Consider the following 18,715-nt stretch of genomic DNA (forward strand, 5'->3'; position numbering starts at 1 on the left):
GAAATGTTGATTTTAATATCTCATATTCTATAATCTATGTTATGTATGTTAGGTGGCTTGTGTGGGCCCTCTCGGGGTCCTATACGCCATGTTACTCCTAGGGTGTTCCCATGGGTCTTGACAAACTTACTTTTTGTATAGATGATTGGGTGGCATTCATATAAAATCATATATTTTTGTAAGATTTTCTACTTTCTGGTGTACATTTTGTATACGGACTACTTAATGCTCTTTTGTTTTTAATATTCTTACTTCATCTAAAAACTTATATGGGGAGCCAAGGAGGTAAGGAACAGAGGAAGCATTTCAGTGATGCAATGAGATAAAACAATATTCTGAAAGGTTATGAAAGAAAGATGGAGCATAATAAAGGATAGATAGGAACCTAGTTCACTGCTTTTTTTGTTTTTCAGTCCCTACTCCCTACACCACCAGGTCGTGCATTTTTACGGAGAGAATAAATGAGAATGCTGTAATAACTTTCTCTCGCTGAGTATCCAAACCTGCAGTTCCTTTTTGACCCTTGCCTTTATCTCATCAATTCTAGGTTCTTCTCAAGACCAGCTCATACCATCATTAATAAACTGATCAACATTTCCCTCTTTGTGATAGCTGAGAAGCGTTCTAAATACTTTTCGACAAGGAGAGAGTTCCAACAAAAACGCTTAGGAATCTCCACGTAAAAGTTAAAACACACACAATAGGTGAGCCTAAAGTGTTTACGCCATTGGGAAATAGAATAAAGATCAACTAGGATGGTATTTATGTACTTCTTGCAAACCTAGAAAGTCAAGAGTCCTTTGCAGAATCAATTCAAAACTGAAATTGTCTCCGCTGTTATTGGAGTTAGTGAAGCTAAGAAAACTCTACATTTGCTTCAAGTGTATAAACCTCCACTAAAATGGGTAACATGCATACAAAATTAATGATGTTGGTAGAAACATCAGTTAGAACTCATGAGGTAGGACCACATGGTGAAGGACTAATCCCTTTCCTAAAAACTAGCTTAAAGGAAAGAAGAAGAGACATAATAGAAAAGTTTACTCCCCTCTTGTTCATACTCAACTTAACTCTTCCTTCTCTATCTGTTTTTTAATTGGATCAAGCAAGGGTTTCATTGATAATAGCAAGGACAACTTGTCTGTACAAGAGATTTACCAAAAAGGAGAGACCTACAAAAAGTGGTTCTCTCCAAAAGACACCCAGCCCTCTATTCAAACAGGAACTACACGGGTGCACCAAAAGGAAATAAGGGATAAGAGAGTACCCCTCAATTGAGCAAAAAGCTCATCTCCACTCCTTCAAAAGCTCTCCTATATCTCTCTTTCCAAATGACCCACATTAGAGCTAGAGGAGTAACATTCCACGTCTAGTGTCTTCCTCTCCTAGTTCCACTCTTCCAGCTGAACATCAACTCCTTCATGGATCTTGGGATTACCCAAGTGACGTATAATCATGTAAACATCAACTCCTCCTTTTCCATCTTTCAGATATCCTGCTTCAGCACGTAAATTTATCTGTGTTTTCCTCCACATGAAGGCCAAAACCAACCAAACTACCTTCTTCACTCCCAGTCTCTCTGCCCCAAAAGAAAAAGATATAAAAGATAAAGGAAGTTGGCCGAGAATGGATCATTTAATGCCTAGGTAGATGAGACCAAAAGGTGTTGAAAACTAGCATTAGACTTATACTGATGCTGCAGCCATGGGTCTCTGTCCAAATTATCAGAATCATAGCATACTAGTAGTGGACAAGCTTTTATGAAAATCATACTGTAAACAATTCAATTGTGCCCCCAACTGATTGTGACAGTTCAAAAGTATCAGCATTTTGTATATAGAAACCCCAAAAGAAAAGCTGGGAAAATGACAAAACATGAGACATTCAAATATAAGTTGTTGGCCTCTATAAGAACTTGTCCAAACTATTTCAATTGAAACTTTTATAACTTACCCGCAAGCTAGAAGCATAATCTTCAGCTGCTCGAAGAAGTTCCACTAGCTGAACAGCAGCATCAAGTGCATCTGGAGCCCAGGATGGTGGAGCTTCTAGAAGTCCAAGAAGAAGCCTCTGGGTGGCACTTGGAGTAGCAATGGCATAGTATCTAATCCAGAAGCAGATGTCAAAAATCCCTTTCCTTTCTTAAAAGCTCTAAAAATAACCTAAATGATGCTCTTACCGATGAAACAATCGTGCATACGGCTCAAGTGCTGGTAGCCCTGCAACAAGGTGCTCATCCATAGGTGTTGTAGGAGGTGGAAGCAGAAGAGCAGGAACGGCAGCTGCAGTCAAGGTAGCAGTCTCATAACGAGCAACTTCTTCATCACAAACACTTAAAATAACACCAGCACCATTGGCAACTGCCCACCTCGGAGTTGAAGGGATTAACTGAGGATGCTTTCCAGAGCCACGAGAAGAAGCTAAGATAAAATGCTGAGTCAATAAAGTATATCACAATTCTAAAGTATGAACGTTCTCTCAAAATACTATCTCATACTTCCACACAAGAGAAAATTTATAGGTGTAATAGGAAGACCACAAAACAAAAGAAGAAAATGAAAAGAAAGTACACAGAAGTATTATCAAAGATATAACAGCTCTGTACAGTCTCCACTGCAAACTTTCATATATGTGAAGAGCTTAGATTTTCCACCAAGAAATTGGTAGCCCTCTTCTCTCTATGAGACACCTAAATTTTGTCACAAGGAGAAAGGAAGCCAGCATGGTTTCCCGTAAATTGGAAGGAGACAATTTTTTTGTACATGCCCCATTATCCAAGTGAGCTGTTTTAAATAGCTAAAATGTGAACAGTTGCACTCAAGTGTTATACAGAGTAGTGTGTAAATTTCCCACATCAAACAAATGTAAATATACAAAATGAAAAATGTGACTATTGAAGATTCATGCGTAAGACACTTCTTCCATGATTTTTTCAGTTCTCTCATAATTCTCAAATGGTATCAGAAAAAATCCTGAATCAGGTTCCACCTCTATTTTCTTCTATCTCATGTTACTTGTTTTGGTCATCACCCTACCCCTGGATGATACAAGATAATCCCTAGAGCTTTCAAGTGTGTGTTTCTTGATTACTCTTACATTCAAAAGGGATATAGTTGCTATTCCTCCGACCTTCGTCAATACATTAAGTTAGCTGATTTCACCTTATTTGAAACTCAACCTATTAAAACATTTTTCTTCAATCTATGTGGCTCAGCTATGTGGCTCCGTTTATGAAGAATGGAGAGAAGGTAGTTGAACTGAACAGAGAGGAGGTGGAGAAGGCTACGGAGGAATGGAAACAGGCTCTTATTCTGTATGTAGTTGGGGATTCTCCTACCATTGCAGCTGAGGAACGATACATTGCTCTATAAGTGTATACAGTAAGTAAACCAAAGGTATACTACCATAATGATGGATACTTCTTAGTACGATTTGCAAATGTAGATGATAGGAATGAGGTACTGTATTCGGGTCCTCATTTGATGAACAATCGAACTATTATTGTGAAGATCTGGAGTCCTGAATTTGATTTCAATAAGTATTGCAAACGGTGCCAATTTGGGTGAAATACCCCAATCTCCCTCTTAATTGCTGGAGTATGGACTCTTCAAGTTGGATTAGTAGTGGACTTGGGATCCCTTTGTATGCGGATGAATGTACTACTAAAGTGGATCGTATTTCTTTTGCGCCAGTGCTTATTGAAATGGATGTGGTTAGAGAGCTACCAAGGAAGCTGAAGGTGGAAGATCCTAATGGTAGGGTGTTTGAGCAAGTAGTGCAATATGAATGGAACCTGAGTATTGTGATAAATGTATGCAGGTAACCCACAAATGCCATGCGAAGGAAGGGGCGAGACCTCCAATACCAACCAGAAGGGTGAGTAAATGGATACATAAGAATGATACAAGCAAGAAAGGGGAGGGGGAGATACAAGGGGATCAAGAAACAGCAGTAATACCCCAAGAAGAGGCATGGAAGGTGGTGTCACCAAAAATAGCAGCGAAAGCTACTCCTAAGGAGCAACCAGGTGAAACAGTTCTGATAAGAAATGGATTTGATACGCTAAATATATATATGAACATGGGAGTACAAGTGTGGGAGATGATCGATTTATGCACAAGAAGGGGGAGGGAGATGGACTAACTAATAATCCATATGATGCCAGTCACTTGAAACACTAGAGGGATAAATAAACTACATAAGAAGAAGGAACTTACGCTGTTTATGAAGGTGAATAATGTTAGTATTACAGATATTTTAGAACATTAAGTCAAGAAAGATGCAGTAAATAAAGTGATAAAAAAAAATTGCTCCAGGATGGAAGTATGAGGAGAATTATACATTCAGTACTAAGGGTAGGATTTGGGTACTATGGGATCCTTAATTTGTAGAGTGTGATGTGGGAAACAAGTTTGACCATTATATACAAACTAGAGTGAAAGTTAAAGGTAGTGGGATAGAGTTTATGTTCGTTGCAGTTTATGGACTACATAAAGTGCATGATCGACTGAAATTCTGCGAGGACCTGAGGGATTTGGTTGCTAATACACAGGGGCCACTGCTATGTATGGGAAAATTGATGCAATACTAAAAACAGAAGATAGACCTCAAGGCAGTCCAGTGCAGGATGCAGAAGTCAAGGATTTTAATGATTTTTTGCTGGATGCTGGGATGAATGAGATGACAACAGTCGGTGGCTGATACACTTAAACAAATGGACACAGTTGTAGCAGGATTGATAGGGCTATAGAAAATGCTGACTGGATGCTTCACATGCCAACAAAGGAGGTAAAGATATTAAGACAAGAAATGTCTGATCACTCCCCTTCGAGTCTGGCACTGGACACATTGCAAGAGAACTCATAAAGCTTTCAGATTCATTAACTGTATTGAGACCATCCTAGGTTTCTTCAAATAGTCAAACAAGCTTCGCAAGGACATAGAAAAGGAGACATGATGACAGTCTGGTGGAAGCTCAAAAAGATGAAAAATATTTTGAAAGAGACTAACAATTCTGAGTTCAGAGGGGTGAAGGACAAAATCCAGCAAATCAGAGAGCAGCTTCACCAAGTACAGAATGATATGCTAGACCATAATATGGTGCATGCTAATAGGGAGCAAAGAAAAGGAACTGAGGAAACAACTGTAGATTGGAATTTGGTTGAGGAAAGTGCTATGAGACAAAAGTCGAGGGTACAATGGTTGAACCTAGGTGATGTTAATACAGGATACTACTTTGCTCATATGAAGTGGTCCAGAATACTATCACAAGCCTGACTACTTCTGCGGGTATAATTGTGCATCTCAAGAAGATATTGAGGAAGACGCTTTGAATTTCTATCAAGGATTACTTGGACAAGCGGCAAATTATTTGTCAAATGTTGATACACTGCAATGAGGAAGGGAGGAATGCTAAATAGAGCTCAGCAAAGCAGCTCCAGTAACAAGTAAGCGGAAACAGCTCTGAAGGGTATCAGTGACCTAAAGCTCCAGGACAAGATAGATTAAATGCTCTGTTTTTCATAAGAGCATGGCCAATAGCGGGGAAGGAGATTACACAAGCAGTCCTAAACTTCTTTGACACTGGTGAAATGTTCCAACCTATTAATTGTACTACTGTAACTCTTATATCTAAGGTGGGAAACCCAGCTAGAATAAGTGAATACAGGCCAATTTCATGTTGCTCAACAAAATACAAAGTTATATCTAAAGTAATCACTGCTAGGTTGAAACTAGTCATGGAGAATCTTGTGGATCCTAATCAATCAGCTACCGAGAAGGGCTTTGAATGACAATGTGATACTAAGTCATGAAATTGTAAAAGGATATGGGAGACAGGGGAGACAAATCATGGATGCTGCACTCATAGTCAGTGAATGCATGGACTCCAGAATAAAGGAAGCCCTGGTTTAATGTGCAAATTGGATATCCAAAAGGCTTTTCACCATGTAAATTGGTCTTTTCTCTTAAATATCCTTAGCCAGATGGGCTTTGGGGACAAACGGCTGAATGGATTGAGACATGCGTCAAAAATGTCAAGTTCTCCGTGCTTGTGAATGGAGAACCTGTGGGTTTTTTGGATCAAAAAAGGACTCTGAGACAGGGTGACCCTATCTCCCCTTTCCTGTTCATTCGAGCAATGGAGGGATTTAATGCTATGATGAGGATTGCTACACAAAATAGATGGATCAAAGGCTTCAAAGTGGGAGGCAGAGGGGGGGAAGAAAAAGAAATTGGCCATATGCTCTACACAGATGATACCATCATCCTTTGTGATCCTGTAGAAGAACAGGTAAGCTACATTAGAGTGATATTGGTACTTTTTGAAGCAGTCTCAGGTTTGAAAGTGAACTGGGGGGAAAGTAGTCTCTTCCCTGTGAATGAGGTACCTCATATAAAAGAGATTGCAGGCATACTAGGGTGTAGTGTGGAAGCTGCCTACAACCTATCTAGGCATGCCATTGGGTAGCAATCACAAAGCCTTGGAAATATGGGATGGTATTTTGGAGAAAACTGAAAAAAGCTCTCTGGATGGAAGGCTCAATATCTTTCACTTGGAGGACGATTGATCCTAATAAACTCTGTTCTTGATTCTCTGCCCACTTATGTGATGTCTCTACTCCCAATCCCAGGAAAAGTAGTGGAAAATCTGGATAAGCTAAGGAGAAAATTCTTATGGCAAGGTAGTAAACTGGAAAACTGCTCTACTTAGCAAAGACAGAGGGGGGCTGGGAATTAAGAACTTGAAACTGCAGAATGAGAGCCTATTGAAGAAGTGGTTGTGGAGGTACACTGAAGAGAGAAATGCCCTCTGGAAAGAGGTGATAATAGCTAAATATGGTGAGTTAAACCCTTGGTGTACAGAGATCAGAACCGAACCTTATGGTGTGGGTGCATGGAGATCAATTAGAAACTTGTGGTCACAGATGGAGACAAATTTATAAATCAAGGTGGGAAATGGCACTAAAACAAAATTTTGGAAGGATTTTTGGATAGACCAATCCCCTCTTTGGGATCTCTTTCCAGATCTCTTTCAAATTTCTGGAAATCCTGATGCCAATCTGGGTGATTGCTGGACTGAACAGGGCTGGGATCTATTTTTTAGAAGACTTCTCAATGATTGGAAGGTAGAAAGGGTGGCTGAGATATTAGGGATGCTAGGTGGAGTGACCATCAACGCCAATGCTACAGACAGGATGTTGTGGAAGCACAGCAAAGATGGCCTTTTCTCAGTCAACAGTGCTTACAGAAGAGGTCTCCAAGTGATGGCAGGAAAGCCAAAACACCTCTGGAACTATCTTTGGAAGGGGATATTCCTACAAAAGTGAAATGCTTCACTTGGCTAGTGATAAAGAGAGCTTGCTTAACACAAGAAGTACTTCAGAAGAAGGGTAGACAGCTGGTTCCTAGATGTTTTTTATGCAATTTGACAAGTGAAACCAACAGCCACCGCTTCTTGCACTGTAATTACACTGCTCAAATCTGGAATCTGTTCCTTAGCATCTCAAATCAGAATTGGACTATGCCAGAACGTACATCAAACGTGTTGAAGAGATGGGTAAGGAGAGGAGGTACCAAGAGCCAGAAGAGATGGTGGAGGTTAATACCATCATGTATATGGTGGTCAGTTTGGAAGGAAAGGAACAGTAGATGTTTCAACAATAGATCCAATTCCATACACAAGGTCAAATGGAATTGTATAGTATCTCTACTCTTTTGGTGTAAACAGTTGTGTATAGTAGATACAGATCAGATTGTAGATTTGATAGGAAGTTTGTAATTGACGCTTTTTGATGGTGGCCAGCATGCCCTTAATGCTGAAGAATACAACCTTACCAGTTTCAAAAAAAAAAAAGATATGGGAGACGGGGGATTTCTAAAAGGGGTATGGTGAAAATTGACATGAAAAAAGCATATGATTCTCTGGAATGGACATTTTTGGAGCAGATACTGGAGGTACTCAAAATGCCACCTAGAGTCACTAGGTGGATAATGCAATGTGTTACAACAGTCACATACTCCATTCAGATTAATGGACATAGTGCAATGTGTTACAACAGTCACATACTCCATTCAGATTAATGGACATAGTACAACACCTTTTAAAGCAAGGAGAGGGGTAAGACAAGGGGATCCGCTGTCCCCCTATTTATTTGTACTAGCAACGGATTACTTGACAAGAATTCTGAAGAGTTTACAGATGGACCCTAATTTCCACTACCATCCTAGATGCAAAGCTCAAAAGATAGCACAATAGAGTTTTGCTGATGAACTGTTGCTTTTTTGCAGAGGAGATATAAAATCAGTCAAGTGTATGATTCAGTGTTTTATGCAAGTGGATGTATCAGTGTTTTACGCAGTTTTCTCAGGCCTCAAGTCTGGTAGCAAAACATAGAGAAAAGTAGTGTGTACATTGGTGGAGTTAAGCAAGAACTGCAAAGAAAGATACTGGAAGAACTGCAATTTGTCAAGGGAACACTGCCATTCAGATACTAAATTAGGTCTTAGGCCTAACTCACACCCCAAAAGCTAGCTCAAAGGGAGGAGGATTGCCCAAGCCTTATAAGGAGTACACACATCTCATTAACCACCGAGTGGGACTTTTGTCATTCTTTAACACCCCACCTCACGCGAAATGCTTAGCATCTGGTGCGTGAGCAATTTTGATTTTGGGGGCCCCAACATCGGTGAGACGGGCCCTGCTCTGATACCATGTTAAATTAGGTCTTACGCCTAACTCACACCCCAAAAGCTAGCTCAAAGGGAGGAGGATTGTCCAAGCCTTATAAGGAGTCCACCCATCTCATTAACCACCGATGTGGGATTTTTGTCATTCTTTAACAGATACCTTGGAGTACCTTTGAGCACTAAAAGGGTGTTTTTAGTCCAATGCAAACCCCTACTAGAGAAGATGCTAGTTAAAATCACAAACTGGACCACCAAATTCTTGTCATATGCAGGTAGAGCTCAACTCATCAAGAGTGTAGTATATGTTATTTAAATGTTCTGGTCCCAAATTTTTACCCTTCCTCAAAAGATTATTCAAACAGTGGAAGTTGTTAAGAAGTCTCACAATCAGTAGAGGGATGGGAATTTGATCTCCTTATATGGACTTGGACACCTCCCTTGATGAGCTAGCTTTTGAGGTTGAGTTAGGCTCAGGATCCATCATTACATGGTATGAGAGCCAAACCCATCCCAATTTGTTGTTCACCGATGTTGGGCCCCATTTAGAATTGTTCATGCTCCGGGTCTGGGCGTGCAAGGGAGTGTTAAGAAGACACACATCAATAGAGGGATGAGAATTTGATCTCCTTATATGGACTTGGACAAACCTCCCCTCATCAGCTAGCTTTTCAAGTTGAGTTAGGCCCAAGATCCATCTTTACAGAGGCTATGTGTAGGAGATTCTTATGGAGTGGAAATTTAGAGAACTCAAAGAAGGCTTTGATTGCATGGGACGAATTGTGTTGGCCCAAGTAAAACGGAGGTTTGCAATTTCTTGATATTTACACATGGAATAAAGCCGCAATTGGGAAGCTGCTATGCAATGTATGTCAGAAAAAAGATAAGCTATGGGTTGCTTGGATACATAGCTTTATGGGTAGAATGGTGTGTGGAACATACAGGCAAAACAAGCTTCTTGGGTGGTAAAAAGAATCCTGAAAGCAGCTCAACATCTCCAAGAGGCTGGCTATACTGAGGCATATATAAGACGTGGAAAAATACTCCATAGGCAAAGTATACCTGCAGATGAGGGGGTACAATGGAGAAGGTAGAGTAGAGATCACTGGTCTGGACAAATGTGGGAGCTCCTAAATGGTTTTTCATCATGTACCTAGCAGTAAATGGAAGGCTTGCGACTAAAGATAGGTTGGCTAAATGGGGTACAATACAGTCCCCTTTATGCCCCACTATGTCAGCAGATGAATGGAAGATCATGACCACCTATTCTTTCAATGCTCATATTCTGCAGAAGTATGGAGCAGAATACTGAATTGGCAAGGGATCAATAGAGGCACAATGCACTGGACAGCTGAGGTTCAGTGGGCAATTAAACATATGAAGGGTAAAGGCAGCACAACACTTTTGCATAAAATGGCAATGGCAAGTTCCTTATATTGCATATGGTTGGAGTGTAATAGCAGGTTGTTGACACAGAAGCAAGTAGCAAGCACAATTATTAGGCATGTTATTCAGGAGACGCATGGAAGAGGGAGTAGATATCCTAAGTTAGCTACTTACGAGATTTAAATATGTATCCGTAAAGGGTAGCCAGTTAGATTTGTAGGATAGAGCTGGTGTCCATACCTACTGTCTCTTTCTGTTTTGGAAGGTTTCACTTGGTAAATAAGATTTTACTTACCAAAAACTAGAAACATTATAAAATAGCATAGACAGTAATCAAGATGGTATTGCTAACTTGAAAAGTCATTACATACCAAGCTGAGAACCAGGTATGATGGAGTACTTTTAGGTATTGAGGCAGCTCAATCCATCAGAAATTGACATTTCATAGCATAGATATTCTCCCCACATTCTTGAGGAAAACCCATTAATGATTTTAAACCTATATACACTTATGGGTCCAAGTGTTAATTTTCTTCTAGGTTAGGAGAAGCCTTTTACTAATCCAGAGATGTATAAGAGATTAGTTGGCAAGTAGATGCTCTCACTAGTGTCCCAACCGTATATTACCTTCCAAATGAATATTGTGAGTCAATTATAGGATTTATGATGTGATTTGTAATGTAAAATATTTTTAATTTAATGGGAAGAAAACTCCCATATACAAGTGATATATCAAAAAGTAGAGAATACAAAATAATATGATTATATAGAAAAGAAATCCCATCTTTTATAAGAATTAGAATCTCATGGGTACAATAAAAATAAATAACGGACAAGAGGCTATTTCTTAAATATACAAAGTCATTTTCTATCCCTTCAAAAGCTATCCTGAAGATACGTAATGTGATAATAATTGGGATGCAATGAGTTGTCCTTCATTAAGAAATATGCTTCAGGAAAAGGAATACTCTTTTTGAGGAGGTAACAATTGTATTTGTATTAAACAAAACTTAAGACACCCCAAAAAAAAGTGCTAAGTTGAGATGTTTACAAAAAAAAACCAATAGGTACAAAAGACGACGGTCCAAAACCTTTATTCTTATACATTGCCAATTAAATCAACTACGTCACCTACTTCCCCCAATACACTTTGGTTACACCAAAAAAAGAACAGACAAAGAAAGAACTGCTAGTGCCTTCAAAAAATCTGAAATTCCTTTCCACACACTCCACCAGATGCAAGCAGGGATGATCTTCTACCAATCCTCTTCCCCTCCTCTATACCCTACACTCCACCAGCTGCTCAGAAGCCCTAGAGTAGAGCTAGATAGTACCCATTTTATCCCCAAAATACAGAAGAACATATGCACAAATTTATGGTTGTCTTGCAGTGAAAAAGGGGTGTTCATTGCTCTCAACCTCCTGTCACATAAAAGACATCTTAAACAAATCTGAAAACCTGTTCTTTGTAAGTTGACTTGAGTTAGGCGTGCTTTCCTAATCACCAACCAAACAAAACAAGACACCTTCATTGGAATTTTTACTTTCCAAACTTGTTTCCAAGGCTGATTCACCTTAATAGGACCTCTCTGATTCAGATTCCAATGATCAGATTTTACTGGAAAAAATCCCTTTGTTATTCATTTCCCATCTAAGTCTTTCAGGGAAATTCAGATGTACCACCAAAAGATCCCAATAACTATAACATTCTGATAAAACTCTCAAATGCCCAATCATTTAGAGCTATTATAAAATCAGATCCCAACCTTGTAGACTCTACAATGATTGATCATGTCATGTTATTGTAGACTTATTGAATAAAGGACAAGGAAAGTAGACTTCAAATTGATCTGCCTAATCCAATGATCAGCCCAAAATTCCGTCTTTACACCATTGCCCACAATAATCTCCACATTACCCCAAAAATTCGGCCACTAATTTCGAATAGTTCTCCAAACACTACAACGTGTAGTTTGTTATGAAATTTTAGGGAAGGATCGATTCACAGGGTAATATACAAATTCAGCTCATTAAAGAGACACTATAACCTTAAGATTTCATTCAAAAAGAGAGAACTCCAATCTCTTCAGCTCTTCAAATGGATACTGAAACCTTAGAGTTCAATGGAAGGGAGAACTCTAATCTCTTGCTTTTTGCTGAAATATGACTTACTGACTTATTCATCAAAAGCCCCTTAAAATAGGAGCCTTATTACATCAATAGGAAGCCTAATTCTTATAAAAGTAGGAGACCTAAATTCTATTTCAAACTAATGACTATAACTTAGCCTAATCCTTATAAAACTATGAAACATAAACCCTATTCTAAAATAATAAATTAAGTTACTTAAATTATAAATAAATAATAAATAAATCTACTTAAAACTATAATTAAATTCTTAAATTGATTGAACTCCTCGCATCCACAAAATAACTACCTTCACGTTGAAAGAGCTTGTCCTCAAGCTCAAATTCCAGGTCAATCATCCAAAACGCTCAAGAAATTGTTCACAACGATATGCCCAAGTTAATGGCTTGTTGATACTGTTAAAAGTAGGAAAATTCATCTCTACATAACTTGGTATTATCAGATTTGAATTACCACTTGTTGGATGATTCTTATCGGCTAATTGAATTGGTGGTGTATTGCCTTTAGTAGCAGAATTTGTTGATATGTGCGTTGCTGATTTTGTGGAGCCAACTCCCAATCTAGACAATTATCCTTGGATGACTTGGAAAATTCTTTCACCAAACCTTAGATTTCATTGAAAGAGAGAACTCCAATCTCTTCGGCTCTGGAAAGGGAGACTGAAACCTTAAAGTTCAATGGAAGAGAGAACTCTAATCTCTTGCTTTTTGCCAAAATATGACTTAATGTTTATTCATCAAAAGCGCGTTTACGTAGCACTCTTATTACATCAATAGGAAGTCTAATTCTTATGTAAGTATGAGACATAAATCTTATTCTAAACTAATAACTACAACTTAACTTAATCCTTATGAAATTATGAAACATAAACCCCATTCTAGAATTATAAAACTATGAAACATTAACCCCATGCTAGAATAATAAATTAAGTTACTAAAATTATAAATAAATAATAAAATAAATCTACTTAAAAATATAATTAAATACTTAAATTAATTGACTTCCTCGCATCCACAACATTAGTCCACTGATTTAACATCCGATAATTCTGGGAAATGAGAAACCTTTGAAGTGCCCTGTCCTTATTATTGAACCTTCATAGCTATTTTTGTAACAAACTTCTGTTGTGAAGTCCCATTTTCTTCATACCAAAACATCATGTTTCTTGCTTTAGAGAATCCCCAATCGACTAGATTGATGCTTTTATTCTCCTTATTACCTTGCCAGAGAAAACCTCTTCTCAATCTATCAAATTTTTTTCAATCTCCCTTGGTAAAGGGAAAACAGACATCATATATGTAGGTAAAGCATCCAATACAGAATTAATGAGAGTCATTCTACCACCTAAGATAGGTACTAAGATTTCCACCTTGATAGTTTTCTTTAACATCTTTCTACTATTCTATTCCAGATCTCCATAGAGAGACTATTGGCCCCCAAAGGCACCCCCAATAGATTGTCGCAAAGCAACCACCTGACATCCAATATTGACCGCCAAAGACAACAAATTTAGTACATCATTAACGAGTTGTAGGAAAATCTTGGACCAGTTAACATGTAACTCAGACACAGCTTCAAAGATGGTAAGAATGGCTCTGAGATGTCTGATCTGGTCCACTTCAGCTTACCAAAAAACAAAAGAATCATCGGCATACAATAGATGGGATATTTCCATAGATTGAGAACCAAAACCCCTTATCCAGTCATTAGATTGAGCAACCTTAATCATATGATTAAGTCCTTCCATGACTAAATAAAATAGAAAAGGTGACATTGGATCTCCTTGTCTAAGACCTCTCTGAGATTGAAAAAAAACCTTCGAGGCTCCCATTATTGCAGATCAACTAGCTTCCCCATCGCTGATTTCAATCTTTCTGTTATAAGCTTGGATAAGATCTTGTATACCCCACCTATAAGACTTATAGGTCTAAAATCTTTTAACTCTTCCGCACCATTCTTCTTAGGAATCAAAGCAATGGAAGTAGCATTGAAGGACTTCTCAGAAATCTCATTCTGATGGAAATTTTGAACAATTGACATTATATCTTCTTTGAGAAATCCCCAGCACACTTTAAGGAAACCCATTGTGAAGCCATCCCAGCCCGTTGCCTTGTCCACCGCACACATATTAATAATTTTGAGGACCTTTGCCTCTGATAAAGGACTTGCAGCCATTCACTTTCTTCATCATTGACTTTGGGGGAATTTGAGAATTCAAAAGAGGGCCTCCAAGTTTCTGTTTCTGAGTATAATTTCATATATAAATCCACCAAAGTTCTTTTAATCTCAGGCATTTATACCACAACTCCATCCTCGACTTTCAATTTGTCTATGGTATTGTACCTCTTATGAGCAGTGGCCATTCTTCGTAAAAATTTAGCATTTTTATCCCCCTGTTGAAGCAACAAAACTCTAGATTTCTGTCTCCAACTTGCCTCCTCATTTTGCCCAAATCCTCTGGTTTGACCATAATCGTTGCCGCCCTGATCATCCGCTCATCTACATTAAGTTCTTTGTTCTCCTGGGTCAGATCTAACTCAGCTAACTCATTCAGAAGGTTGTTCTTCTTATTTTGCAGTTCCCAAAAAGTTGTTCTACTCCATTCTTTTCTCTTTAACATTTTAAGTTTACTGCCTAACTGAAAGTCAGGGCAGACTTGCACCTCAAACTCATTCCACCACTTCTGTATCAATTCTTTGACACCATCCACCCCTAGCCACCAGTTTTTGAATTTAAAACAAGACTTCTTATGATTCCAATTTCCACACTCCAAAGAAATTGGGGAGCGATCAGAGTTGGCTCTAGGACAAGGAATAATCTATGAAGCTCAAGGATACAAATTGGGTAGGGTGACATTCTAATAGATGCTTTGCTTCTGGAATGTTTGTTCTAGTTAGAGGCAATTTGGTGTTCCTAGAATAATAACTAAAATATGCTTGCAAGATCTAATATAGAAGCAGAATATCATTACATGACTATTACAACTTGTGAACTCTTATAAAATCTGTTGTATCAATAAATACTGAACCCAAAATGATTGGATATTATTTAGAACATATAAATTTGAAAAACTATAGCTCGCGTTTGGCCATAGATTTTGGAAGTAGATTTTAAAATTTGATCTTCAAACTCTGATCACTTTTTTGGGCTTCCACTCAAAAACTTCAAACTTTTTCCAAGTAAAATGCATGTCCAAATACAACTTCAAATTCCAAAAATCACAACAAAAACTCAAATTTTCAAATTTAAAGTTTCAACTTCAAAATATATGGTCAAACGGAAGCATATATTATTTTGGTTCCGTGTTTGGAGAAGTGCGATGTGTATTTTTATGAAGTCCTAACAAGTCAACCATTACGTCTTAAGGATAGTTTTAAGCTAGAAAAGAATGATGGGCATTTTAGGATCAATAGGTGGGAGGAGGGTAATTTTAAGAGAAAGTTAATAGGTTTGGGGTAGTTTTGACCCTTCTCCAAAACAACAATAAAGTTTTCAGAAGATTCTAATGCATAAGCCCCAAAAGAGTCGGGAGATGATCTGTCGTCTCTGAACCCAATATTGTAAACAATTGAGGGAATTGGAGTGAGCTACTCTTAAAAACCCTACCCCTTATACATAGTTCAAAAACACTCACAGGAAAAGTTATAGTTACTTTACACAATTCAAATAAGTAAAGATACGTATAAGTAATCTTACTCGATTTTAAATTCCTAAATATTAGTTCCTATATAGTTCAACCAAGTAAAAATTCAATAACTAAAAGGCTTTTAGTTAATTTCAAGGTCCTATATGTTAGAATACTAATTAAATGACAATTTTGTCTAGTGTGAAATCTATTTTAGAGGACAAAAAGGTGACAAATGCTTCGTATTGGGGTTTCATGCTTTGTAACAGGAAATACATAGTGGATTTCCTAGGCTTTCTGAAATTAGCTATCTATGTAATCACACTTTTGGAGGTGGCCAGCATACCCTTAATGCTGATGAATACATGTTACCACTTTTCAAAAAAAAAATACTAGTATATACTAGGCTATGACAATAGATGTGGTAACTAAAAGGATGTCAACAAGCTATCCTCAAGTTCTATTAGCAAGGTCTGAGAAGACTTTTAGCATACAACAGATACGTTCAAACAAACTTAATAGCAAGAATTTCACGTGAGCGATTTAGTTTTGAAAACTGAATGTGCAGTTCTTGAGCCATAAAACAGACACATATTCAACCAATGAAAGTTCACATACCAGTTGATGGTGGCTTTAGTTCTCCAGCAGCATACTTCCCCATAACACCACCACACCTACATACATGAATCACTTTGCTACATCAATAGCATGACAATGTAGTTCTAACTTCCTATTACACAACGACCTCACTGTCTATGAATTAGGATCCGTTTGGTAGGCGGTATTAAATAGAATAGTCCATGAATTAAAATTTAGTCCATCTAATACATTGTTTGGTCATTTTATTTTATTTAATAAATGGATTGTTTATACACCATATGTGGTCTTATTTAGTCCCTAGGAAATTGAGGGATAACTAATAAGACCCCTAAATGACAAAACTATCCCTTTATTCATTTTCCTATGTTTGTTTTATAATTTGATTTTTTTGTTTGTTTATATTGAAATAATTATACATGTTCTTTTTAATTCCCAAATTCGTTTAGTGTAATTTAATGATCTCACTAATATTTTTTTTCCTTTTTTTCTCCTTTTCTTATTCAATTTAGTTCGTCGATTAACCACTTGAACTTTTTTCTAATAAGCTTTAGCTATTGAACAATATAAGTAGTCATGTCAAGTTTAAGATATATTTGACCAACAAAAAATTAGAAATACATCATGTCATCAAGGATCTCCGTAGTGGTAAATCAACCTAAAAATTAGTAACAATTATATACAATATATATTTAACTTAACTAGTTAAATGAAATAGATAATCATACAAAAAAAATATATTGTCCGGCGGTTATCTAGCTTGACTCAATTACATGAAATAAACAATCTCATAATAACACAAGGATATAATAGGAAAGAAAAATTTTATAGAGTTTTAAATTAAACACAAGATCAAGTGAAAGCAATGAATCAAACACTTGACAAAAAATAATTCATGCTCTACTATTCCCTGCATTACTTTTTTTTCTTTTTGATAACAAAGGAAACCCGCAGCTGCTACCCTTTGGGTGCGCACAGAGTAAAACCCCCGCTCTATGCAATATCTCGCAGACCACATAGGGGAGGTAATCTGCACCAGGCTCGACCCAGAAAGCAAGCCCCTTGCTTTCGCTGGCAAGGGGTTTCGAACTTGAGACCTCCAACATGAAAGTCCCAAGCTCAAACTACTGGGCCACCCTGCATTATCAATCTTTGTACCAAACAACCCCTTAGAGTAAGAACATCATTTAATGAGAAAAAATTCAGGTCAATAAAATGACATAAAGTTCTTTTACTTGAGAAGCACCAAAAACAGATTAAACAAAGTTAGCATCTGGACGAGGATAAAAGAAATAGATGGACCAAAGAGTGAGTGTTGTGTATGTTGTGCTATATATATATGTACTACCCATGAAAGCATTTTCAGTATGGGCACAAGCATAAAATACACTTGTATTTCAGTATGACAACCCCAGAAATAAATAGAAGTATTAGTGAAAGTCATTAAAAAAAAAGCTTCAGAAGGCATGTCATGAGGGACTTTGGAGATGATCCTCATCCACTAGTATAGACAAATTAATAGACCAACCTTGAAAAAGTCCCTTTGATTAAAGGGAAGAAAGAGAAGCTCTACCTTCTTTGAGGAAGAGTTATTATGGATGTTTTTCAAATAAATACTGGTCTAAAACTACAATTGTAGATCGGAAAATTGAAAATATTTTCAAGAACTAAAGACAGAAAATTCTGCTGAACAAGAATACCAGCTTTGGATAGGACAGTGCAAAGAGATTTGGGACCAGTGGTTTAAGATTAAGGAGGATATTACTGCAACCTAACTACAGAAACTGTGAGTGTGTTATATAACCTGAGTTACTGTTATACTAATGTAGAGCCAAACTGAATATAATTACTATAGCATGTTGATTTTCGCAGAATTATTTTAGTTAAGGCTTTAGCAACACGATCGATTAAATGGCCAGATCTAACTCTTGAAGGAGGCTGCTGCCACATGAAATCAGGTAATTACATTATAATTTTTTTGTAAAAGGGCCAAAATTACTGTTAAACCATTGCAAATAGAGCACCTTAAGCTTCCGTTACCGTTTGGAATCAAAAATGTCATTGACATTATTTTATTGGCTCACAATTACCCTCCTCACTAACAGACTTCCAGCTAGGAAAACAAACAACTTTAAAAATTAGTTTTTTTCTCCTTTCTCAAGTCAAAGAACTTTATGTCAAATTCTTTCTCTTTGGTGAACAAACAGACTTCATTTCTCTTTCTCTTTAGGTCAACAAAAAAATTAAACTTGGCAAGATTTCTCAAAATTTAAT

At 37.5% G+C, this 18,715-nt stretch overlaps 1 protein-coding gene across 5 annotated transcripts in view; it reads right to left on the bottom strand.

The window, feature by feature from the left end:
• The window catches only part of LOC107017606 (protein GIGANTEA-like), a 50,927-nt gene that overhangs the window by 18,304 nt on the left and 13,908 nt on the right, over positions 1-18,715 (bottom strand). For all 5 annotated transcript variants that reach the window (XM_027916469.1, XM_015217779.2, XM_015217778.2 and 2 more), the window contains 3 exons: positions 16,463-16,518; positions 2,180-2,420; positions 1,954-2,104 (listed from right to left, as the gene is read on the bottom strand). In XM_027916469.1, coding sequence (XP_027772270.1) covers positions 1,954-2,104; positions 2,180-2,420; positions 16,463-16,518 — 448 coding nt within the window. The remainder of the gene's footprint in view (positions 1-1,953; positions 2,105-2,179; positions 2,421-16,462; positions 16,519-18,715) is intronic.

The sequence above is a fragment of the Solanum pennellii genome, chromosome 4 (genome assembly GCF_001406875.1).
Source record: "Solanum pennellii chromosome 4, SPENNV200".
Taxonomy (NCBI): domain Eukaryota; kingdom Viridiplantae; phylum Streptophyta; class Magnoliopsida; order Solanales; family Solanaceae; genus Solanum; species Solanum pennellii.